The sequence below is a fragment of the Mustela putorius genome, unplaced genomic scaffold (genome assembly GCF_011764305.1).
Source record: "Mustela putorius furo isolate JIRA1106 unplaced genomic scaffold, ASM1176430v1.1 tig00003942_pilon_pilon_pilon, whole genome shotgun sequence".
Classification (NCBI taxonomy): domain Eukaryota; kingdom Metazoa; phylum Chordata; class Mammalia; order Carnivora; family Mustelidae; genus Mustela; species Mustela putorius.
This window is the reverse complement of record NW_025422087.1, coordinates 20,780,593-20,805,761: the sequence shown is the minus strand read 5'-3', so window position 1 is coordinate 20,805,761 and position 25,169 is coordinate 20,780,593. Positions and strand designations below refer to the sequence as shown.

Below are 25,169 nucleotides of genomic sequence, written 5' to 3'. Positions count from 1 at the left end.
ATTTTTCTTTGCATAATCCAGGGAGTCATAAATCATGCCAAAGCCAGTTGCCCTACCACCACCAAAATGGATTCTGAATCCAAATACAAATATAACATCTGGTGTGGTCTTGTACATTTTGGCTAATTTTTCCTGAATTTCTGTCTTAGGTACTGTTGCCTTTCCAGGATAAAGGACATCAATAACCATTGTTTGCACTGAACTAGTCAGTTGGTCATGAACTTCCTGGTCCGCAGGGACCAGGTTGCCTGACCCCTGGCCCCTGGCAACCACAGTGGTTTTGTCTTTTGAAGAATCTATGCCTTTGAACTTCCTGGTCACTGGAAGTTGGTTTGTTTTCATACTGTTGAGTTTGAGAGTTCTTGATACATCCTTTGTCAGAAAATGTAACTTGCAAATATTTTCTCCTGTCCGTGGCTTATCATTTGATGATACATTTCAGAGAACAAAAGTCTGAATTTGTTTTTTACCCTTTGTGCTTTAAGAAAAATAGCATTATTGAGCTATGATTTACATTTCATAAAACTTAAGTTTTAAAAGATATATAATTCAGTGATTTTTTGGAAAAATGTACATAGTTTTGTAACTCTCACCACAGTCTAGTTTTAGGATATTTCCATCACCCAAAATGTTCCTTGTACTATTTTATAGTCAGTCAGCATTCCTGCTCTAGTCCCAGGTAATCACTAATTTCCTTTCTGTCTATATATACATGCTCTTTTTGGGGTATTTCATATGAATGGAATCATGCAACATGTAGACTTATTTTTTTTTATTAAAGATTTTATTTATTTATTTGAGAGAGAGACAGTGAGAGAGAACATGAGCGAGGAGGTCAGAGGGAGAAGAGGACTCCCCATGGAGCTGGGAGCCCGATGTGGGACTCGATCCCGGGACTCCAGGATCATGACCTGAGCTGATGAAGGCAGTCATCCAACCAACTGAGCCACCCAGGCGCCCTGCAACATGTAGACTTTAAATCTGGCCCTTTTTCCCATAGCATCATGTTTTTAATGCTTTCTGAAATACAGATCCACCCTCTTACAGTGTATGATAAAATGGTTTTAGTATATTCAAAGTTCTTCAACCATCAGTACAATTTACTCTTATAATATTTTCATCACCCCTGGGGTGCCTGGGTGGCTCAGTGGGTTAGAGCCTCTGCCTTCAGCTCCGGTTGTGATCCCAGGGTTCTGGGATCAGGCCCCACGTCGGGTTCTCTGCTCTGTGGGGAGCCTGCTTCCTCCTCTCTCTCTGCCTGCCTCTCTGCCTACTTGTGATCTCTGTCTGTCAAATAAATAAATCTTTAAAAAATTTTTTTTCATAACTCCCCAAAAAGAAACCCCATAGCCTTTAGCAATCATTCTGTATTCCTCCCCACATCCCAACCTTAGGCTACCACTAAGCTACTTTCTGTCTTACGGATTTACCAATTCTAGACCTTTCATCTAAATGGAATCATACCAACATGCGTTCATTTTGACTGGCTTCTTTCACTTGACATGTTTCTATGGTTCATATATGTTACAGCATGTATTAGTATTCCCCCCCCTTTTTTAAAAAAATTTTTGCTGAGCTGTTTTATTTATCTATTCATTAACTGATGGGACATTTCGGTTGTTTCTACTTTGGGCTATTATTAATAATGCTATGAAGGTTCATATACAGGTTTTTCTGTGGACATATGTTTTCATCCTTTTATTTTTACCTACTTCCATGGTTATATTTGAAGTGAGTTTCTTTTAGATAGCCTGTAGTTTTATCATACGTATCTATTAGGACAAACTAGCTTATAATTGTATTTAGATCATTTTCATTTAATGTTAACCATTGATATGTTTGGATTTCAGTCTACAATTTTTTTTTCTGTTACTTCATCTCTTTGCCCCTTTCTGCTTTCTCTTGGATTATTAATGTCTTTTTAATATTCCATATCACTTACCTGTAGTTTCTGGATTTATCTCTTTGGATAGGTTTTCCTGTACTTACTATAGGGATTTCAGTATACATATTGAACTTTTCACACTACTTAAATTCAGTATTTTGCCACCTCAAGTGAAATATGGGAACCTTGCCATCATACAGATTTTTCTTTTCACTGTGTTATGTAGTCGTCATATATCTACATGCATTGAAAAGTTCCTACAGATGGCGTTAACACTGTATGCTGTATGTCTGTATCCTCCCCCCCTCTTCCTTTCTCTCCTCCTTCCCCCCTTCTTCTTCTTATAAAGATTTTATTTATTTATTAGAGAGAGAGAGAGAGAGAGATTGAGAATGGAGCAGGAAGGAGTAAAGAGAGAGGAGCAGAGGGAAAGAGAGAAGCAGACTCCTCCTGAGCAGGGAGCATGACATTGGGCTTTAATCCCTGGGATCATGACCTGAGCCAAAGGCAGACCCTTAACTGACTGAGCCACCCAAGCACCCCTCACCTTCTTTAAAGTAGTGAAATTCCTCCCCTCTCCAACCCATTATCTTCATCTGTTACGGACTTCATTTCTTGCCTAGCACCTGATATTTAAGGTGAAGTGCTTTGCACATAGTACCCACTCAAGAAATAATTGGCTGAATGAATGAAACATGCAGATTAAAAGGGCCAAATGCAAAGGTATCAATGTTATTTTAATGATATAACAAATGGGGCTGTAGAAGTGGGTGATGTGCTGTTGTCTTTTTATATATTGTTTCCAAATTTTCTGTAATAAGCATGTGTTACTTTTATAAACTGAAAACAAAGAATTTTAAAAAGAAGAACTTGTCTTTCTAATGGTTTTGTTGAGTTTAATTTCCTTAGGTTTCATATACTATTTTTTGGTGATTAGTTTTGCATGTGTTCTTTTTCATTTTATTTAAAATATTTAGAAGTTATTAGATAGTTTAGATAGTTAAAAGCAGCATAGAATCACAAAAGTATTTATTTTCTTTATATTATACTTTTGTAGTGTCTTAATTTTTCTAGTTTTCTGAGTTGTAGCTATTATTAGTAATTTGAAGAGCAGATTTTCTGGCTAAATAGTAAATTATGTGGTATGGAATATAGGTGTGTATAGAATATGGATTATGGAGCTCCTTTCTGTTATATATTTTTAAAGATACTATTTATTTATTTGAAGAGAGAGAGAGATCACAAATAGGCAGGCAGAGAGAGAGGGGGAAGCAGGTTCCTCACCGAGCAGAGAGCCTGATGCGGGGCTCTCCCCCAGGACCCTGAGTTCATGACCCTAGCCGAAGGCAGAGGCTTAACCCACTGAGCCACCCTGGTGCCCCTTACTGTTATATTTTTAAAGATTATCTAGGGAAGGAGAAATTCAACCTGGTGTTTGAAACACCTGGTATTTGAGTCATTAATTGAGGTAACTATTAGTCATTTAACTCTTGCTTTTCCCATGATGTTAACAATACTGGCTTTATAAAAGTTTAATTTCATTGAAAGTATAAGCCTTGTTTTTTTTTAAGCTCTTAGTAATTCAGAGACAGTCTTTCTCTAAGGTTACGTTGTAATTTTGTTTCAACTTTATAAAACACTGTTTCAGTCCTGGTATATTACAATACAATGGAAACATCCATTATGGACCTGAAACCTAGCACAGTGGCTAGTACATAGTAGGTGCTTATTAAATATTGATCAATGAGTGTTCTTAGAAATACTTTTTTTAATAAAAAGATTTTATTGTTTTTTGAGAGAGAGTAAAGCAGGGGTGAGAGGCAGAGGGAGAAGGAGAAGCAGACTTCCTGCTGAGCAGGGAGCCTGATGGGGGACTTGATCCCAGGACCATGCGGTAATGACCTGAGCCAAAGGCAGATGCTCAGCTGACTGAGCCACCCAGGCACCAAGTTAGAAGCATTCTTGTGTTAGTTTTGTAGATAATACCACTGAATAATTTAGTGTACTATTTGCAGATTTACTAGTTTAATTCTCAACAAAGTACTCTCATCTCAGATTTTTACATTTTATTTAACTTTGTTCCTATATATTAGTAAAGATTTGCTTTTTCAAGTGTTAACATTCAGAAATTTTCAACACTGTCATGACATGTTTTTATTTTTCAAAAATTTTATTTTTATTTTGTTTAAGTTTATTTATTTTATTTTGTTTAAGTTTATTTAAGTAATCTCTACATCCAGTGTGAGTTCAAACTCACCACCTGAAATCAAGATGGCTCTTTTGGGGCACCTGGACGGCATAGGCAGTTTAGTGTCAGACTCTTGGTTTCAGCTCGGGTCATGGTCTTCGGACCTTGTCTGTCAGTCAGGGTTATGAGATAAAAGCCCTGCCTCCAGCTCCACACTCCACGAGTAGCATGGAGTCTGCTTGAGATTTCCTCTCCCTCTGCCCCTCCTGCTCATGCTCGCTCTTTCTCCAATGGATAAATAGATCTTTTAAAAAAAAAAAAAAAGTCACATGCTTTTCCAGCTGAGCCAGCCAGGTGCCCCTAAAATTTTATTTATTTTTTAAATTGAGATATAATTGACACACAATGTTGCATTAGTTTCAGTGATTGAACAAATTTATATGCTATGCTGTGCTCCCCGCAAGTGTAGTTATCTGTCACCACACAGTGCTATCACAGTGCCATTGATTGTATTCCCTACACTATAGCTTTCATCCCCGTGACTTACTTATTCCATAACTGGAAACCTTTGTCAGCCGCCCATCTCCCCAACCCCCTTCTCTTCTGACAGCCATCATTCTCTGTATTTATGGGTCTGTTTCTGCTTTTTGTTTTATTTGTTTGTTTCCTTTTTTAGATTCCACATTTAAATGAAATCATATGATATTTGTCTTAGTCTGAAAATTTCACTTAATGTAATACCCTCTAGGTCTATCTGTGTTGTCTCAATCATGCTGTATTTTTTTTTTTAAGATTTTAAAAATTTATTTGCCAGAGATCACAAGTAGGCAGAGCAGCAGGCGGGGGTGGGGGTGGGGATGCAGGCCCCCCACTTTGCAGAGAGCCCGCTGCAGGGCTTGATCGCAGGATCCTGAGATCATGACCTGAGCCGGAGGCAGAGGCTTATTAACCCACTGAGCCACCCAGGTGCCCCTTTATGCCATATTTTTAACTGTATTAAGCTGTAGAGCCAAAATGTTAGTGAAGGCAGTTATTTCCTGGCTTCTGTGCTCATGAATCAGATTGTAACTATTTCTTTGACTTTGGAGTTGTGGTTACTTGAACTAATTTAAGGGACACAAAAGATGAGTCTCCTTAGGGCGTTTCCTCTTTTAAAAGTATATTTGGTATTTTATTGTAAACAGGTTTTCTCCAAGGAAACTTTTCTCTACAGCTTACATCATCATCCATTTAGGAACAAAATCCCATCTATATATACTGATCCCTACATATTTTATTATTTGTTACTCTTATGTGTGTTGGTTTTTATTTTACTTATTTTTTTCTTTTCCTTCAAAACATTCCCAGAGGTTCTTCTGAATAACCCTGTTGTGACTCAGTCTTTGCTGATTACTAGACATTTTCCTTTAGGTTACTCTCCACCCACTTTGGGACTTGTAAATGCCTACCCTCCTATTGGTTCCCTGTGGCCACTGAATACATGAGTAAATGCCACATGCATGTGGTATGGCTTGTCAGGGAGTGGAATTCTAAGAGTTCCTCTACATAGAACAGTTTAACTTTTGTGCTTCTGGTCAGAAGAATGGTCCTTGGAACAGTCCTGCTTTCACCTAATAGTTATGGCAGGGATCAGGACACGTCTTCGCTTTGCTGCCTGTGTAGTAGTGAGGCCTCAGACACTGCTGTACCCAACTTGACAGGTATGGTTCAGAGGTGATAGCTTGGGTGGGGTGTGAATATTCACAGTAATCAAGCGTGAATGGAGATTTCAGAAAAATTCTCTCTACTGTTAACTGTCCTCATTGGCAGGGAAGTTTTATGTGCTTTGTTTCTGGTATTTCATAGGTAGGGTCTCAGTAAGTACTTACTGAAAGAAAGAATAGTGAATAATATGTAATATTTTGTGATGTTCAGATATGTCTTGCTTGATATGAAGAACTTAAGCTATACTGAGAGCTGCTGAATGATTTATCCATCTACCTTACATAGTTGTTAAAAGAGATATTAAAAAGTAGTAGCTTCTTAGAGAATAAGCAATCAGATAAAGTGGAATTCTGGCAAGATACAGATTTGTAAATGCTTGGAAATAAATGCCTCAAGTGAAAAATGTTTGTATTTAATTCTCCAGTTACTTTCCTGATGAATTTCTAATTAAAATGATAAAAGTTATTGAATGACTAATTGGTAAAAGTGTTTTTTAATAAAATTAAACATTAAATTTAGGAATTGTCTCTGAATTTGAGTCTGAGTCTTTGTTTTTTTTCTTTAAAGATTTTATTTATTTATTTGACAGACAGAGATCACAAGTAGGCAGAGAGGCAGGCAGAGAGAGAGAGAGAGAGGGAAGCAGGCTTCCTGCAGTGCAGAGAGCCCAATGTGGGGGCTCGATCCCAGGACCCTGAGATCATGACCTGAGCCAAAGGCAGCAGCCCAAACCACTGAGCCACCCAGGTGCCCCTTGAGTCTGAGTCTTATTCTGGATTTTAACTTCTTTAATCCTGATAATTTACTTTGTACAAACTGCTCTTTCTGTGTTTTTGCCTTATTTTTATTGTCTTCAGCAAGTCTTTCAGATAAAAGTAATAAAATTACCTTTACTTAATAGTCATATTTCTTCTAGCTGGGTCCTGTGTTGCATCGGTGAAAATCAAGTCTATTGTCTCATCTTAAGTCCATGATTACCTCGGTAATAGTGATTAAATGAAAGATCAACCCGCTAAGGCACCTAATATATAGTAGTCACTTCACATTGTTTTTTAAAAAAACAAAAACAAAAACAAAAAACCAGAAACCCATTCCCAGCTTTCCCGCTTGGATTTGTGAGGGCACAGTGCATCTGAATCTTCCAGCTGTGTCTGTTTTAAGCCGACAAGTAAAGTGGCATAGACTAGACCCACTGAATAACATGGTGACATTTACTTGCCTTTCCTATGGATTTTTTGTTTGTTTGTTTTTGCCCTTATTCCTTAGCTTGTTCTCCTGCATTTAGTTCTTTAACTCTTCATGATTTAATACATGTTCATTCTTGGTCTTAGGAAAATGTTAGGATGTTTTTTGTCTTCAGAACATTTTTCCTTTTGTTTGGTGCTAGCGGATAGGATGGTGTTTAAGTGGATATCCTGTGCAGACGGATTGTACAGGAAATTGACCCTTAGTTCTATGAGAACAAAAGCATGAGTGGGAAGAAAGAAGAAAGGAAGTAAGATTTTTTTTTTAAAGATTTTATTTATTTATTTGACAGAGATCACAAGTAGGCAGAGAGGCAGGCAGAGAGAGGAGGAAGCAGGCTCCCTGCTGAGCAGAGAGCCCGATGTGGGGCTCGATCCCAGGACCCTGGGATCATGACCTGAGCCGAAAGCAGAGGCTTTAACCCACTGAGCCACCCAGGCGCCCCAGGAAGTACGATTTTTGACTTGACCAAAAAGATCACAGAAGCAGAGATGGGAAGAAGGGGAGTGAGAAATGAAAAGGATTGTTTTCCAAGTCATGGTTCTTTTAGTACTTTGGCTTCAAAGTACTATGCACAGTATTGTTTGGCCTATAATAATCTTTTCATGTTTACATAAAATTGTGCTCATTGCCTTTTGTTTGTTTTTTAAGATTTTATTTACTTATTTGACACAGAGAGAAATCACAAGTAGGCAGAGAGGCAGGTAGAGAGAGAGTGGGGGAAGCAGGCTCCCTGCTGAGCAGAAAGCCCAACGTGGGGCTCGATCCTAGGACCCTGAGACCATGACCCAAGCCAAAGGTTTAACCTACTGAGCCACCCAGGTGCCCCTGCCTTTTTTCAAGTAATGTGGTTTTTAAGCTGAACTTGCCTTTAACAAACCTTCTTTGAGCTGATGGAGCTTGTCTCCAGTACAGATGAGTCACATGTTGTAGACATGTCCTTACGCGTTGACAGCCTGCCAGCTATCTCATCAGTGCACAGATCCTGCTCATCTAATTTAAATGCTTTCTCTTCTTTGAAACCTTTTGTGATCCAGAGTTTTGTTTTCTATCCTGTTCTCTCATAGCACCATAGCATGTGAATATAACACTACACATGATTCATTATTCAACAAATGTTTTTTGAGAGACTCTTACATACATGCACTATTCTGGGTGCTTGGAATTTATCAGTGAACAAAGCAGGCAAAAATCCTTGTCTTCATAAAATCGATATTCTAGTTGGGGGGAGTTAGGTAATATACATGAATATAATAAGTAAATTATATTCTTTGCTGTAGTAAGAGCTATGGAGAGAAATAGGGAAGGAGACGTGGGGGGAGGTGGGAGTGTTGTCAGGAATAGCCACATTTTAAAATAGGGTAGTCAGAGAATGCTATACCAGGAGGGACACACTTGAGTGAAGTGTCATGTGAATGTCTTGGGGAAGGAATGTTTTAGAAGAAATAGCCAGTACAAACGTCTTGAGGCAGGAGTGTGCCTCCCTTGTTCAGGTAATAGCAGGGAGGCCAGTATCCAGAATGAGGTAAACCCGCGGAGGAGTATAGACAAATATGGGCAAGACAAGTTGTGAAGAGCCTTGCAGGCTCTCGCAAGCCTTCGGCTTTTTACTCTCTGGTAGGGAACCATCAAAGAGTTTGAGCAGAGGAGTAACATGATCTGACTTAAGCTTTATAAATTGGCTGGTGTGTTGAGAATAGACAGAGAACAAGGGCTAGAAGTGTGGAAATCAAGAGTGTGGTGAAACCCAGGAGAGAGATGATGGTGGTAACAGGGTAATAGTGGTGAAGGGCGTGAGAAATGAATAGATCCTGGGTATGTTTTTGAAAGCAATGCCAATAAGGTTTCCTTACGGATTAGATGTAGTATGTGAGTGCAGAAAAGGAGTCCTGAGGGGCACCTGCGTAGCTCAGTCAGTTAAGTGGCTGCTTTCAGCTCAGGTCATGATCCCAGGATCCTGGGATTGAGCCCTATGTCAAACTCTGCTCAGTGGAGAGCCTGCTTCTCCCTTTCCCTCTTTCGGCCGCTCTGCCTACTTGTGATCTCTGTCAGATAAATAAATAAAATCTTAAAAAAAAAAAAAAAAGTCCTGAGTGATTCTAAGGATTTTACTTTTGGTCCCCACCCCCAGCTATATTGATATAATGGACATTTTGCGTAAGTTTAAGGTGTACAGTGTGTTGATTTGATACTTAGGTATTTCATAATGATTACCACTGCAGCATTAGCTAATACCTGTATCACATCACATAATTACTTCTTTTTTTTGTGGTAAGAACATTTAATATCTACTCTGCCAATTTCCAAGTAGATAATACAGTATTATTAACTATAATCACTGTGGTATATGTTAGATGCCCAGAACTTACTCATCTTATAGCTAGCTTTTAAAAAATAAATTGTATATTTATTTTTCTTAAGAAATTATTTTATTATGTTCAATTAGCTAACATAAAATATATCATTAGGTTTTAAAATTTTTTAAATTTTATTTATTTGACACAGAGAGACATCACAAGTAGGCAGAAAGGCTGGCAGAGAGAGAGGGGGAAGCAGGCTCCCTGCTGAGCAGAGAGCCCGATGCAGGGCTCGATCCCAGGACCCTTAGATCATGAACTGAGCCGAAGGCAGAGGCTTAACCCACTGAGCCACCCAGGTGCCACCATTAGTTTTTTTTTGTTTGTTTTTGTTTTTTTTTTTAAGATTTTATTTTTCAGAGAGAGAGGCAGACAGAGGGAGAAACAGGCTCCCTGTGAGCAAGAAACCCAGTGTGGGACTCGATTCCAGGACCTTGGGACCATGACCCCAGCCAAAGGCAGATGCTTAACCAACTGGCCATCCAGACATCCCTTATAGCAAGAAGTTTGTATTTAAACTTCACGGTTTTTGGCTTGAGCAGCTGAGAAGAGGAAATTGCTGTTAAGTGAGATATAGGGAATTGTGGGAGAGAAGCAGATTTGGGGACAGAACAGAGAGTGTTTTTTTCTAAGTCTAAATAGTGTTATTAGTGATTTATAATTTTTATATTTGGAAACTCAGATTGATGACATATAGTAGATGTTCTCTAAAATTATTAGATTTGTAAACCTTAAAGTTTTCATATATTGGGTTTCACAAGGTATAATTGTATGATGTTGCTGGTTTTGGTCTGCTAGGATTTAAGAGTTGGCTTCAGTATCTGCTTAATTATTGTTTCTAACTTTGTCAATGATAGTAGAGAAGTTCTTATTACCCTTGATTTTTGTTCCTTGTATAGCCTTAAACAAGGGGGACTTCTGTTGCAAAAGAGGAAAATGTTCTTGAACTGTTTGATAATCATTAAACAGGGTAATAATCACAAAACATTATAATGTTAAACACCATCATTGACAAGAAACATTTATTAATGAGGATCATGTGATACTCAGTATAGAATCTAATATATATTACAAATATTCTCTATACTTTTTGGCAGTCTTTTTTTTTCATTTTAATAAAAGATTGGCATTTTGTAGTCTCATGGAAATTTTGCTACTAGAGTGGATATTTTCTCAAGCATAAGGAAAAACAGTACATGTGACTTGTTTGGAGGTTGTTTCATAGAATATGGTGTTTTGTTTGGTAAGCCTAATTGGTTACCTTAATACATAATACAGCTGTTTCCATTCCTTGTAACTGCATTTAAACAAGGAGCATCTGATTCACATTAGCTTTTCAGGGCATCTGGGCATACCTTCAGATTTGTTTTAATAATTTTTTTTTTAAAGATTTTGTTTATTTGGCAAAGACAGGGAAAAAGCACGGGGAGTGGGAGAGGGAGAAGAAGCAGGCTTTCCGCTGAGCAGGGAGCCTGATGTAGGGTTTGATCCCAGTTCCCTGGGATCATGACCTGAGCCAAAGGCAGGCGCTTAACGACTGAGCCACCCAGGCGCCCCAGTCATAATATTCTTAATGTGAAACAAAATTTAATTAGCTCTGAAACTGTAAAGATACATTCTGTTTAAGGGGAGGAAGGAATGTGATGAAGTGACCTCTAAACCGATTAGGAAAATTATGATCCATCCTACCGCAGGAATGTCTGTAGACTGTTATGAAGCCATTTTTAAAACAAGTTAATTCTGTTTTAAGATTAAAATACATCTGAGTGTTACAAAATGAGGAGATGTGAGCCAGTCAAAAGACGGGTGGGTTGAGATCCCATTCCATGTAGCCAGGACTACGTGAGCAAAGGCACAAAAAAGCAGGAAGCATCATGGTGTGTGTTAAAGTTTAGAATTTGAAATTTGGAGGGGGGAAGGTAACCTGGAGAAGCAGGTAGAGACCTGACCATAAAAGACCTTGAAGGCAATTAAAGAGATTTTAGCTTGATGGTGAACTATTCAAGAATTTTAAAAAGAGTGACCTGGTCAAATTTTTGTTTTAAATAGATCACTTTGCCAGCTGTGTGGAGGATGGCTTTGAGGGAGACAAGACTGGAGGCAGTAGTCCAGGTGAGAGATGGTGGGGGTCTGATCTGCGGTGTTGGCAGTAGAGATGGAGAGGAGGGTGTGGGTTTGAAAAGAAGTGAAACCACAGATTCAAGGTTTTTCTTCTTCAGGTGTAGTAAAGTCAATTTTAAATTAAAAATGAGTGCAGGGAGGAGAGAGAGAGATGATAGTAAAGTGTTACATCACAGTGGGTAGTTGGAGAGTGGCAGAGAGCCACTATAAACAGTTCCTGTGATCAAGAAGATCATTGCTGAAGGCATGGTGTATTTTTTGTGTAAATGACCTGAACTGCAAAAAGCAGGTGATCTTTATAGGGATCACCTGTTTGTGTAGTGTGACTAAATTTAGGAACCCATAAAGCCTCGAGGTAAAAAAAGAATTAGGTCTTAGAAGGCTTCAACATTACACATTGTAGATACTCAAATGGCTATTGCTGGTGATATTTTCTAGAGCTGTCAATTAAGTTCTCAAAATATTTTAAAAAATGTACCACCTAGGAAAAGAAAATAAGGTAAAAACTTTTTAAAAACAACAGTTGGAAGCTGTTATATTATACACCGTGCATAGTAATGCAAAGGTATTTTGTAGTGCCAAGAATATTTGTATTAAGCCAAAACATTTTTCTGTTGTTTAACAGATAATTTTAGTATTTTTGGTTTTTTCTGGAAGCACTGTTTCTATAATTTTTCTGTATGTACACAGAGGATCCGGATTTATGAAATATGTACATATTTCTTAAAGTTTCTGTTACCTTTTCCACAACTTGTTTTGTGTGGAGAGAGTCAGTGAAGAAGGGTAGTTTGGGAGGATTTTTAAAAACAATTTAAAATCACCACCACCACAAAGTAGCCTATATGTTTTATAAAATGAATTGCCATGTTTTTGAGTGTGGGGTTCTCCCCCCCTCCATTTTGAGAAACCCTGCTTTTTCTGTTTATTTCTGATTCTGGTTTGAGTGCATATGAATCACAGCTGAATGCTCCTTTGTGATCTCTTCTCTGTCTTGTTGCGTTTTCAACAAGTAGACTTCTCTCATGTTTAGGAGACGGTGCCATTTGCTCATTCTTCATGGCTCCATATTATACAGTTCTTTTCCGGCCTGGAGCCATCAGTATACACATGCCAGCAGCTAAAATACTGTGTATGTACTGAATTAAATGAACTTAATTTAACCGTTGAACTTACTGTGAATTCCTTTCTCTGTTTGTCTTTCAGAAGCCTTGCACCGCCCCTATAGTTGTGATGTTGAACCCCAGGCACTGAATGAAGCCATCCGGTGGAGCTCCAAGGAGAACTTACTTGGAGCCACTGAGAGCGACCCTAATCTCTTTGTTGCACTTTACGATTTCGTAGCCAGTGGTGATAACACACTCAGCATCACTAAAGGTGAGCTTCACTTTCCAGTTTTCATGTGGTTAAGAAATAAAGGGGTCTGTTCTAGATTCTGCCTCTGACCAAAATTAGGTGATTTGGGCCCCAATACTTTAGGGTTCATTGTCTTGGTTTGGTTTTGTTTTTTAAAAAACCTGTGTCTCCTTTATCTGTCCTGTTAAGGGTAAGAGGAGATAAAGAACTTTAGAAAAAGCACCACACGGTCTATACTAAACTTTTCTCACTCTCAGGATTCAATTCTCTCTGTAATAGGCCAGCATTCATCTTATATGGCGGTAAGGTTCACTGTACATCCCTTCTAATGAAACCATGGCTAACATGAGTCGTTCTGCCAGAGCCGCTGCTACTTGGAGTGCTGTCCCTGGGCTGACTGCCTGTCTGAGAACCTTTCGTTACCAGTCCTCATTGTTAAGATATAGAACTTGTTCCCAATATGTAAATGAACTAATCACTAGGTATACTACTTATTTTGTTTAGAGACATTTTCTTTTTTTGGGGGGAGCAGGACTTGCAACAAGAAGAAAGTAGTCTAGTGATTCCATATGCTAGTGCAAGTGTCCTGTCACATTGTGGACCTGCTTCAAGTAGCACTGGCGGAGACCATCTCTCATCTCTGTTTAAGTGCCTTACTGAAAGGGATCATAGGAAAGGTTTCTGTTGTAGTAATACTCTCAAGAGAGCAGTAGTTTATTTTGGTAGAAAATTCTTATAAAAGGGAGGATTAAGAATATGACCAAGTAAAATCATTCAATATTAGTGTTTCTGAACAACGATAGAGAATGTGGAACTTCTATGAGAAAGAGCGTCTGGCTGGCTCAGTTGGTAGAATGTGTGACTCTTGATCTTGGGGTCATGAGTTTGAACTCCTCATTGGGTGTAGAAATTACTTAAAAAAAAAAAAAAAAAGGAGGGGCGCCTGGGTGGCTCAGTGGGTTAAGGCCTCTGCCTTCGGCTCAGGTCATAATCCCAGGGTCCTGGGATCGAGCCCCGCATCGAGCCCCGCATCGGGCTCTCTGCTCAGCAGGGAGCCTGCTTCCCTTCCTCTCTCTCTGCCTGCCTCTCTGCCTACTTGTGATCTCTGTCTGTCGAATAAATAAGTAAAATCTTTAAAAAATAAATAAATAAAAACTTAAAAACGTAAAAAAAAGAATGAAAGAAAGAAAGAGGCATGGACCATTCTCATTGTGTCCTTGGATTGGAATGCTAATCTGCCCAAGTTTGTTCTTTTGAACCTATGAAAGCCTCCTCCTGGAAAGAACATATTTCAGGATAACTTTTTAAAAAGATTTTATTTATTTATTTGTCAGTGAGAGAGAGAGAGATCACAAGCAGGAGGAACGATAGGCAGAGGGAGAAGCAGGCTCCCTGCTGAGCAAGGACTGCCCCCCCCCCCCATACGGGGCTTGATCCCAAGACTTTGGGATCATGACCCCAGCCGAACAAAGGCAGATGCTTAGCCAACTGAGCCACCCAGGCGTCCCAAGGATAATTTTTTTTTTTTTTATTAAATATTTTGTTTATTTATTTGGCAGAGAGAGAGGGAGCACAAGCAGGGGGAGTGGCAGGCAGAGGCAGAAGCAGGTTCCCTGCTGAGCAAGAAGCCCAATATGGAACATGATCCCAGGACTCTGGGATCATGACCTGAACTGAAGGCAGACACTTAAGGACTGAGCCACCCAGGCGCCCCTCAGGATAATTTTTGACTTAAATGAAATTGTGCTTTAGGTGATAATTTGTCAGACATATGCCTTTTATTTATAAGGTTCAGAATGAGGTAATAAATGGGGGTGAATATACCAGATTAAGATAGGCCTCCATTCAGGGATTGTTACCCTTTTATAAAATTTTTATGTGCTTCTATTTTTTAAGTCCAGAGCAGAAACCTGTAACTCAAACTGTGGTATAGATGTGTTCCAGAGTGGGTGGGAGGCACATACATACATACTTGTGCCAGGAGGTGTCGGAGGTGAAGGAAAAGTAAACATGTGTGATCTCCTAGTTGCAAGTTACTTGAAAACTTTGGGTAGTTTTGGGGGACGGGATGGTGATAGTATTTGTATGTGTGTGAGGTTTATGTATCAGGGGAAAATTTTACACAAAGTTTTAGGATAAAACAAAGGATTTCAAAGAATTTTATACTGTGCGTAGTCTCTTTGGGCTACAACACACTCTTTTACCTTTATTGATACTTCAGGAGAGAAGTTTGTGAAGCAGTGACTCAGAACATTCTTTCCTAGATACACTTTTCATGTCACTGTTTTCCAAGATAGCTCTGTCACCAAGGAAATACCAGTCAAGACTGTGTTGCTGCCTCAGTTACCAGTTATGACAGCTGCTGGTGTGCAGCTCAAGGGCTGGGATTCTTGTTCTCTCATGGCGAACAGTGATTTGTCTCAAAACCCCTGAAATGGGGGTGCCTGGGTGGCTCAGTCAGTTAAGCCTCTGCCTTCAACTCAGGTCATGATCCTGGGGTCCTGGGATCGAGCCCTACAGCAGGCTCTTTGCTCGGCAGGGAGCCTGCTTCCCTTCCTCTCTCTCTGCCTACCTCTCTATGCCTACTTGTGATCTCTCTCTGTCAAATAAATAAAATCTTAAAAAAAAAAAAACAAACCTGAAATGTCAGATTTTTCTGTCAGGTTCATATTGATATAAAGTGATGTCATGCTAAAGCTATCTTACTATTTTAAAGGACAAGAAAGTATATTTGAAAAATAATGATTCCTGGGCGCCTGGGTGGCTCAGTGGTTGGGCCGCTGCCTTCGGCTCAGGTCATGATCTCAGGGTCCTGGGATCGAGTCCCGCATCGGGCTCACTGCTCAGCAGGGAGCCTGCTTCCTCCTCTCTCTCTCTCTCTGCCTGCCTCTCTGCCTACTTGTGATTTCTCTCTGTCAAATAAATAAATAAAATCTTTAAAAAAAAAAAAAAAGAAAAATGATGATTCCTACTTTACTTCCTTCTTTGAAGATTTTTTTTTGCTTGAATTAAAAAATAAGAGTTCTCCCAACATTCCTGTCAGTAGAGCTGATGTGTACATCCCCCTTAGTCAGACTCATCAATTTCCATGGTACTCAAAACTTCCAGAGTAGGATATTCTCCTAACTTCCAAAAGAGAGGAAAACAAACACCTAGGATTTTTTTTTACTGTATCCTACTTATGATGACTTGCTGTTACCAGAAACAACGGTATACTTGATGTTTACATTTTCTGGTTTTTGTGGTACAACAGGAAAGCTACACAGGAACGAGTTTTATTTAGCTTTTCTAGTAGCATTGAGTTTTTTGTTTTCCTACAGATATGGCTGGGGAGTATTTCTCTGCATACTGGTGCATTTCCACAGCCACAGGACACACAGTCCTATCTGTCCCTCTATACATATGTGTATCGTATGAGTACATACTCCTAGGTTTTTGTCATTAAATGTCTCACGTCCAGGTGTCAATGGTGAGAGAGTGATAAAGTTATCCTATGGTAAACATTTCTGTGGGTTGCTGGAAAAATTTGATGACTGCCAGAATAATGATTTTGAGCTTTTCCTCAGTGGCCTATGTCTGACAGCTAGTGGGCCATATGATTTTAATTGGTTTGGTTTTCTTCTGCCGACACTGAGAAGTAGGTGTGAACTCTGTAGGAAGATGTGCATCTCTCAGAGATAGGGGCCCAGGGCCTTTTCCACAGTCTCCCCCCACCCCCCTGCAAAAAAGGTTTAGGTTATTAGTTATTACTAATGATACCTATCACCTTTCCTGTTTTGTCTGAGTTGCACATTCAGGGGCAAAATGTATATTAGTGAGTTTAAAGTTCACAACTTGAACAGAAATCAAGGGCATTGACGTTGATAGCAAGCAAAGACATTCTGAGTAACTTGTCTTAGGTTCCAGCTTCAGTGTCAGCTTCCCTTCCCACACACTAATTTTGGAGGAATGAATAGGACTGACTCATATTCTTGGGAAATGGGAGGGAAGTTGGGAAACTATAACTGTTAAAACTTGAGTCCTGGAATGTGCTTTGAGAGTTCTACCTGCCCAGCACCCCCAGCAGTTTTTGTTCTGAAAGCATTGCCCAAAGCCCTTTGGTCTGCTTCTGTTTTGTCTTGTTTTCTTATTTGTTTTTTTACATAAATGGTTTTGTTGCCTCGGTGCCAACTGGAAGCAACAAAATTTAGAAGTAACTTTGTATTTCATGATTCTCATACCAAAGCCTTGATTATTACTAACATTGAACCATGTATAAGATATATTCCTTGACAGACTGTTATGTGAGAAAAAAAAATGAATTATTTTTGAGGGGTGAGGCTGTGCCATTTTCCATTTTCCATTTCTTTCTGTCTTTTTTTTTCCTTTTTTAACTGAAGTACAGTTGACATATAATATTACATTACTTTCAGGTATACAACATAGTAATTTATTCTAAACATTATGCTGTGCGCACCACAAGTGTAGCTACCATCTATTATCACACAGTGCTGTATAATACTATCAGCTATATTCTCTATGCAGCTGTACCTTTTATCCTGGTGATTTATTCATTCTCTAAAGGGCTTTAAGCCTGTATCTTCTACTCCTCTTAACCCATTTTGCCCATTGCCCCTCCCTCTCCCCTCTGGCAACCATCAGTGTCTACTCTGTATTTATAGGTCCATAACCTTTCTATCCTTGTATGCCTCTGTACTATACCACACATGGGGTTGCATGAAGACATATTTTTAGTTGGTGTAAAAGCCATTAGTCAATGCCAGCAGGCTATTTCTAACTATGCTGCTTCTGTTTAAGCTACACTCTAAAGAGGTTGATCAGGATATGATGAACAGCCAAGTTTGTTTTCATTAATTTTTAAAAAAAAGTTGGCATAGGAGTTACTGATTGATTTTTCTCTGAGTTTGACAGTAGACTGCTACTGCTTGAGATAAAGTCCTAACACCTTCTCTTTTCTTCTCTGATGACTTCATGGCTAGGTGAAAAGCTTCGAGTCCTTGGTTATAACCAGAATGGTGAGTGGAGTGAAGTTCGCTCCAAGAATGGACAAGGTTGGGTGCCAAGCAACTACATCACCCCAGTGAACAGCTTAGAGAAACATTCCTGGTACCATGGACCCGTGTCACGCAGTGCAGCAGAGTATCTACTCAGCAGTCTAATCAATGGCAGTTTCCTGGTGCGAGAAAGTGAGAGCAGCCCCGGGCAGCTGTCCATCTCGCTCAGGTACGAGGGGCGTGTATATCACTACAGGATCAATACGACCACAGATGGCAAGGTAAGATGGGCCAGCTCTGCCTCTAGGTGTGGACTGTTGTTTTTTAGAAAAAATACTCAGAATGACTAAAGAATATAGTTTTTATGTCAGACATAAAACGAAATAATCACTGATGTGAATTTGGGTTATTTGGCATGTGGAACCTTACTTTTTTCAAAAGAATATGGTAATGGGATTTAAAAACAGTACTACATTAATAGTTTAATGATGAAATAGAATTGAAGGTGAGTGAAGGGAACTGCTATATAAGTTAGTGGTTCTAATCATCATATACAGATACATACACACACGTGCATCTAGTACGTTGTACAGAATTGACAAATTAACCCTTTTTATTTTTTTAAAAGATTTTATTTATTTGACAGCGATCACAAGTAGGCAGAGAGGCAGGCAGAGAGAGAGAGAGGGGAAGCAGTCTCCCTGCTGAGCAGAGAGCCCTATGCGGGGTTTGATCCCAGGACCCTGAGATCATGACTTGAGCCGAAGGCAGAAGCTTTAACCCACTGAGCCACCCACATGCCCCAGAATTGGCAAATTAATAAGCCTTGGATCTTTGAAACTTATAGTAATCTCTCCCAGAAAGTTTGCAGAGTAAGAATTTGGGCTTCTGAGACTGGGATTGATGGGTAGTATAGATAGATAATTTGGATATTTAGCAATGTACCTGTTAGAAAGACCAACCATTGTAGAATGGTAGTGTAAGAATGGAGCTGTTTTACTTTCTGAACTGTGAAGCACAGATTTATGTCCATTCTGTGGAACAGTAAATTTACATTGAATCATTTGTTCTTTCCTTGTGTGTGATCTGCATAGTAGGGGAAAGCACACAGACTTTGCCAAGAGCAAGCAGACCTGGTTTGCTGGACAACTCCACCGTTTCTCTTCGTTAACTTTGTGACCTTACTATAAGCCTCAATTTCTCATCCCACTTTATTGGATTGTCATGAGGATTAAATGAAATGATTTCCTTAAAACATAATAGCTGGTACAAAGTAGGAAGTAATTATTCTCTTTCTCTTTTGCATCATCCTACAGACACAACTGTTCCCTGATGAAACCACATTGAATCAGATTAAGTGATAATGTAGGAGAGACCTAGCAGCTCTACTTCTGGTTACATACCCAACAGAAATGAGTGCATGTGTGTACGGAAGACATGTCCAGGATGTTTGTAGTTGCATTATTTGTCATAGCCCCAGATTAGAAACACTTAATTGTCTAACAACAGAATGAATTAATAAATTGTGGTATATTCATAAAATAGAATCTCATACAGCAACAAGAAATGAGTGTTATACTGCTGTGTACATTCTGAGGAAAATCTGTGGCCCACCTAGTTTCCTGCTTTTGTAAATAAATTTTTATTAGAACACAGCCACATCCGCTTGTTTATGTATTGTCTATGGCTGCCTTCTCATTCTTTTTTTTTTTTTTTTTTTAAGATTTTATTTATTTATTTGACAGACAGAGATCACAAGTAGGCAGAGAGGCAGGCAGAGAGAGAGGAAGGGAAGCAGGCTCCCTCCTGAACAGAGAGCCCGACGTGGGGCTCGATCCCAGGACCCTGGGACCATGACCCGAGCCAAAGGCAGAGGTATCAACCCACTGAGCCACCCAGGTGCCCCCTGCCTTCTCATTCTTATACCCGCTTTGAGTAGTTAGCACAGAGGCACCATGGCCACAAACCTGAAATATTTACTCTCTGGCTCTCTGCAGAAAAGTTAGTTGACCCATGTCGTAGGTGAGTCTCACACCTATGTAAAGTTGAGTGAAAGGAGTTAGTCATTGTTGGGATGGGTGTGAGGGGAGTGGCAAGGGCTGCTGAGGATATGGGATTTCTTCATAATGAAGGCTGATGTAAGTGTTCTGGAGTTACATAGTGGTGATGTTGGACAACTTTGGGAAGCCCACTGAATTGTATACTTAAAAATGGTGGGCATTATGGTATGTGAATTCTTTCACAATAAAGAAGAGTGGAATGGAAGAAAGCAGGCACAACAGTGCATGAGGTATGATTCCATTTGTGTAAATTCAGAAGCAGGCAAAGCTATTGTAAGTTGTGAGAAGTCAGGAGAGTGGTTACCTTTGAAGGAGTGAATAGCTTAGCTGGGATGGTGCTGGTAGTGTTATAATTCTTGGTGTGGGAGAGGTTTATGTGGGTGAGTTCACTGTATAAAAATCATCAGTTCTGTATGTAATATGTATCTGTATATAGCACAATCTCTTTTTCGGTAAACAATAAACAGGTTAGCTCCCACAGGACATAGGGTTCAAAGACTGCTCATCTTTTATACTTTAATTACTTGCCACAAAATAACTACTGTTTTGCTAACAACCCTGAAATAAAATTGTGGCTCTTTTTTTAATGGCCTAGCCACTCAAAGCACATCCTAATTAAGTAAAAATTGTAAGATCCTTAAATATTCTCCTCCTTCCCCCCCCCCCCCAAAAAAAAAGGAAGCCAGTGGTTTTCAAATTATGTTCTGTGCAAGACTTCATGACCTTTCAGAGACCAGGTCTCCCCTTTCCACTTATATCAGAATTTCTGCCTTTATCTTATGAATTTGGGTTTCACAGTCTTGTTGCTTCAACATATTCGAAGACCAGTGATCTTTTTTTTTTTTTTTAAGATTTTCTTTATTTATTTGACAGACAGAGATTACAAGTAGCCAGAGAGAGAGAGGAGACAGCAGGCTCCCTGCTGAGCAGAGAGCCCGATGTAGGGCTCCATCCCAGGACCCTGGGATCATGACCTGAGCCGAAGGCAGAGGCTTTATTTAACCCACTGAGCTACCCAGGCACCCCTCGAAGACCAGTGATCTTGATGATCCAGAAAGATAGCTTGGAAATCTCGTTCCCCCACTCTGCCTGGGAAGAGTGGTGTAAAGAGGGTTAAACTGAAGTTGTGTTTTCCTTTCTCCTCATCGCTTAATTCGTTCACTTACCTCCGTAAAAGAGCCTCTTATCTTCATATCTTCAGACCAGTGAAATAATGGGCTTTGAAAAAGGTTTTCAGACCTCTCTTTAAGTTGCTAGCTTTTCTCCTGCCTTTCTCACCAGGTTTACGTCACTGCGGAGAGCCGCTTTAGCACCCTGGCAGAGCTTGTGCACCATCACTCCACGGTGGCTGATGGGCTGGTGACAACGTTACATTACCCAGCGCCCAAGTGTAATAAGCCCACAGTCTATGGTGTGTCCCCCATCCATGACAAATGGGAAATGGAACGAACGGATATTACCATGAAGCACAAGCTTGGGGGTGGTCAGTACGGAGAAGTTTATGTTGGCGTCTGGAAGAAATACAGCCTTACGGTTGCTGTGAAGACGTTGAAGGTGGGTTGCTGAGAATTACAGTTTCCAGGCCTTTTTTTTTTTTTTTCCCTTTTGTGCTGAATCACTGGGAAATATGAGCGCGCCCCTCTTTAACTTTGGAGCACTTTCCACCCACTGGTGCCAAGCACATCAGCAAATTGATGAGTAACCTCAGTGCCCTTGCTGACAGTGCGGGGACAGATTGTTCATTGCGACGCAGTGAAACCCACATGTGGGGAAGGTTGGTCTCTGGAGGGTGTTGATGTAGGTCTTAGTGGAAGGTTAGAGCGGATTAAAGAAGTTATAAAAGCCAAACAAGCTGTTTTGCTTCCTGAGAATGACCCCTGCTGGATGACATTGTTCATGCAGTGCTCAAGAATTGTGTGTTCTCTCTTTTCTCCTTGAGCTCTCTGCCTCGTGCTCCCCCATCTCTCTGAGATTAGATCACTTCTTCTCCTAATAGTCAAGGAATCTTCTTTCTGATGCCACTGCCTTCTTTAAGCGTCCCAGTATCTAATTACAAAGTTGTCATTCATTCCATTCTCTGAAGATCTCCCATATGCCTCGTAGCTCTGGCGAATCACGTGTAAGGGCTGCTCTTCGGCTTCCTGAGTGTGATCAGTTTCAGTCAGCAGATATTTATTAAGCATATTTTGAGTGTGAGACAGTATACATGGCTTTGCACACATGTATTGCTCCTTAAGGAACTTGTCAGGAAGACAAATGCATGAACAGCTAACTCTTCTGTCTCCTCTTTGGAAGGCTGAGGTACCTAGGGAAGTAAACTGTCAGAGAACTGAGTTATACATCCAGGTCTCCCAGGCCTCAGTTGTGATGGGATATGATGGCTGAATTATGCTTGCCCTGATAATTTTCACTCCAACTTCAAATATTGGATAAATTTAGAGACACTCTCTTAATCCGATGTCTCTGGAGCCTATTATTAGGTTCTGATAAAGTTTCTGTAAGTAATCTGCTAGAATATTCAAAAGATACCTCCTTTTAAAACTGTAGTTTTAGGATTATAAGTTGACTCAAATGATTAAAATAGGGGTTTGTCCCCTGTTCTGGGTTTTATTTATTTATTTATTATTATTTTTTTCCTCCTTACTTTTCCCTCTTTCCAGGAAGATACCATGGAGGTGGAAGAGTTCCTGAAAGAAGCTGCAGTGATGAAGGAAATCAAGCATCCTAATCTGGTCCAACTATTAGGTGAGGAAGATTGCCTGAACCATAGGTTTCCTCACAGGTCCTTGTCTCCCAACCCCATTATTTCCAAATGCTGCTTTTGTATCACCATGGTGGAAGCTCTAGTACAAATCTACTTCAATTAGTGGTTGTCATTTTTAATGACACTTAATTTTAATCAGCAGGCTCTCGGTTTAAAAATTGCCCTGAAACGGGGTCCCTGGCTTGCTCATTCAGTAGAGCATCTTATTCTTAATCTTGGGGCCATGAGTTTGAGCCCCAAGTTCAATGTAGAGATCACATAGATACATACATAAATTAATTTTAAAAAATTTTAATAAAAATTGCCCGGGAAAGTGGCCTGGGTTGATTATAATATATAAAACTGGCCAACTTATGGTAATTGCCTCAGAATCAAGGTTCAAGAATACTCAGAATGATACCACACCAAACATTGTCAAAAAATATTTTACAAAATAGACATGAAACAAAGAACTGTTGAGACGAAGCAGATTCCAAATTGTGGCCACACACATTGGTTCACCTTCCTCAGCAGCAGGTGCTGTCCTGTTGCAGAACAGCTTCTCACCCATTCAGGTCGCGGAGAAACTAGTGACTGAACTCTCGGCCCTTCTTAAAGGAGGACCAGTTTCTTTGTTCACCTTGAGCCATACTGTCCCAAAGGAAGTTTGGGACAGTTTCATTTTGAATCTTTTCAAGGAGTCTGCCATGTATCAGTAAAATCCTTGACTGTGGAAACATTCTTTTTACAAAGCATGATACAGACTGGGCTCACCTGGTCTTCAACACAAAATTGCTGTTACTTAAAGATAAACATTGTTAGTGTACAGGTGAGGATGGGAATCGTGGGCATATATCGAACTAAGGACATTTTGGTCTTCTTGACCCCTTATGAAATTCATGCTTTTCCCCAAGCAGGCAGATACTCAGATGTAGTGAATGATGTAGTGAAAGCCAGGACTCCCTTATCAACCACTTTTATCTGAACTTTGCTCTGTTATTTTAGGAGAGTGTGGTGGCAAGAAGGGAAAAGATTACTGCTGAGCTAAACTTTAAAATGTGTCTGTTAATCTTGTCCAAGTGCTTGGGAATTTTTGGAAATATCCTAATAAAACAAGCTCTGTTCTTCCACTATCAGGTGTGTGTACTTTGGAGCCACCATTTTACATCGTGACTGAGTACATGCCGTATGGCAACTTGCTCGATTATCTCCGAGAATGCAGCCGAGAAGAGGTGACTGCGGTGGTCCTGCTGTACATGGCCACTCAGATCTCCTCTGCAATGGAGTATCTAGAGAAGAAGAATTTCATCCATAGGTGTGTAAAGCCTGATTATGGCCTGTGACTAACCATGAAGCTACCTTGCTTGATGTGCAAATAAAAGAATGTGAGAATCTTACTGGAAATTTCCAGATGACCCAGAAAAAACAGTTTTCTCTTTTACAGGACCCACCCACTATAATGTCATTTCCAGTTTATAAACCTACAGTATTTTGGTTAAAGTATTAATGGGCCTTTGCTGATTCTTAAAACAGAATGCTCTTTATTTTGCCCAGGACCATTTCCAAGAGCCTTTTGCTCTACCTAATGGCTTAATTGTAAAAATAGCTTGCTGTCTTAGTAAAGAACTTAAAGTAAAGCCTTGTAGAAAAGCATCTTTTGCTCACCTCTGAAACCTCTCCCAGCGTACTGGTAAATAGGAACCCATGTTCTGAAGTGGGCTTTATTCTAGTATCAGATGACTGCTGCCTCTTGGAGATGACTCTACAAGTGATACATAATTAGTGGCTTTCTCCTGTGTTAGCAGCTATCATCAGGTGCTACTGTGTCTGTCAGCATGGACTTAACCAACTCTGTTTACAGCACAAAGGACCAAGAAGAGACTGTTCATGGACATTTTTCTCAACATCTGAATGGAATCACATTAGGGTTCTCTTTTCCACAGAGATCTCGCAGCCCGTAACTGCCTCGTAGGAGAAAACCATGTGGTGAAAGTGGCCGACTTTGGCTTAAGTAGATTGATGACGGGAGACACCTATACTGCGCATGCTGGAGCCAAATTTCCTATTAAATGGACAGCACCAGAGAGTCTTGCCTACAATACCTTCTCAATTAAATCTGACGTCTGGGGTAAGGTTGGAAGGAACTTCTTCTGTGTCTGTCATTTTAGGTTTTTAATGTTCTTAATTCTTTAGAGCTTCTCGTTTATGCAATCAGTAAACTCTGCCTTGGCCCCCATTTTAAATTCAGGAAGGATTTATTAAATACCTATTATCTGCCAGGCATTGTGTTAGGCACTTAGCATAGAAGTGTAAAGAGGAAAGTGTGGGGGGGAAGTCCTCACTTTCAAAGAGCTCACAGTCTAGATCTTGGATTGCATTGGAATTTTACTGATCTTCTCTTTGTAAAGTCCCTGTTTTCTATATTAAATTTATTGCTCATTTTCGAAGTGCTGTGACACAGAGTAGCCTCTTCTCTTCAAGGAAGGCGTGATGGAATTGCACCTAGAGTTTGTCCTTGT

General features: G+C 39.9%; 1 protein-coding gene across 9 annotated transcripts in view; it reads left to right on the top strand.

Annotated features, from left to right (window-relative positions):
* The window catches only part of ABL2 (ABL proto-oncogene 2, non-receptor tyrosine kinase), a 118,107-nt gene that overhangs the window by 77,773 nt on the left and 15,165 nt on the right, over positions 1–25,169 (top strand). For 2 of the 9 annotated variants that reach the window (XM_004761993.3, XM_004761997.3), the window contains exons 2-8: positions 11,429–11,491; positions 12,704–12,874; positions 17,833–18,128; positions 21,189–21,461; positions 22,568–22,652; positions 23,788–23,965; positions 24,594–24,778. In XM_004761993.3, coding sequence (XP_004762050.1) covers positions 11,429–11,491; positions 12,704–12,874; positions 17,833–18,128; positions 21,189–21,461; positions 22,568–22,652; positions 23,788–23,965; positions 24,594–24,778 — 1,251 coding nt within the window. Of the gene's footprint in view, positions 1–5,386; positions 5,774–9,826; positions 9,885–11,428; positions 11,492–12,703; positions 12,875–17,832; positions 18,129–21,188; positions 21,462–22,567; positions 22,653–23,787; positions 23,966–24,593; positions 24,779–25,169 lie in introns of those variants that run through there. The other 7 variants (XM_004761995.3, XM_004761999.3, XM_004761994.3 and 4 more) reach the window with 6 other exon arrangements.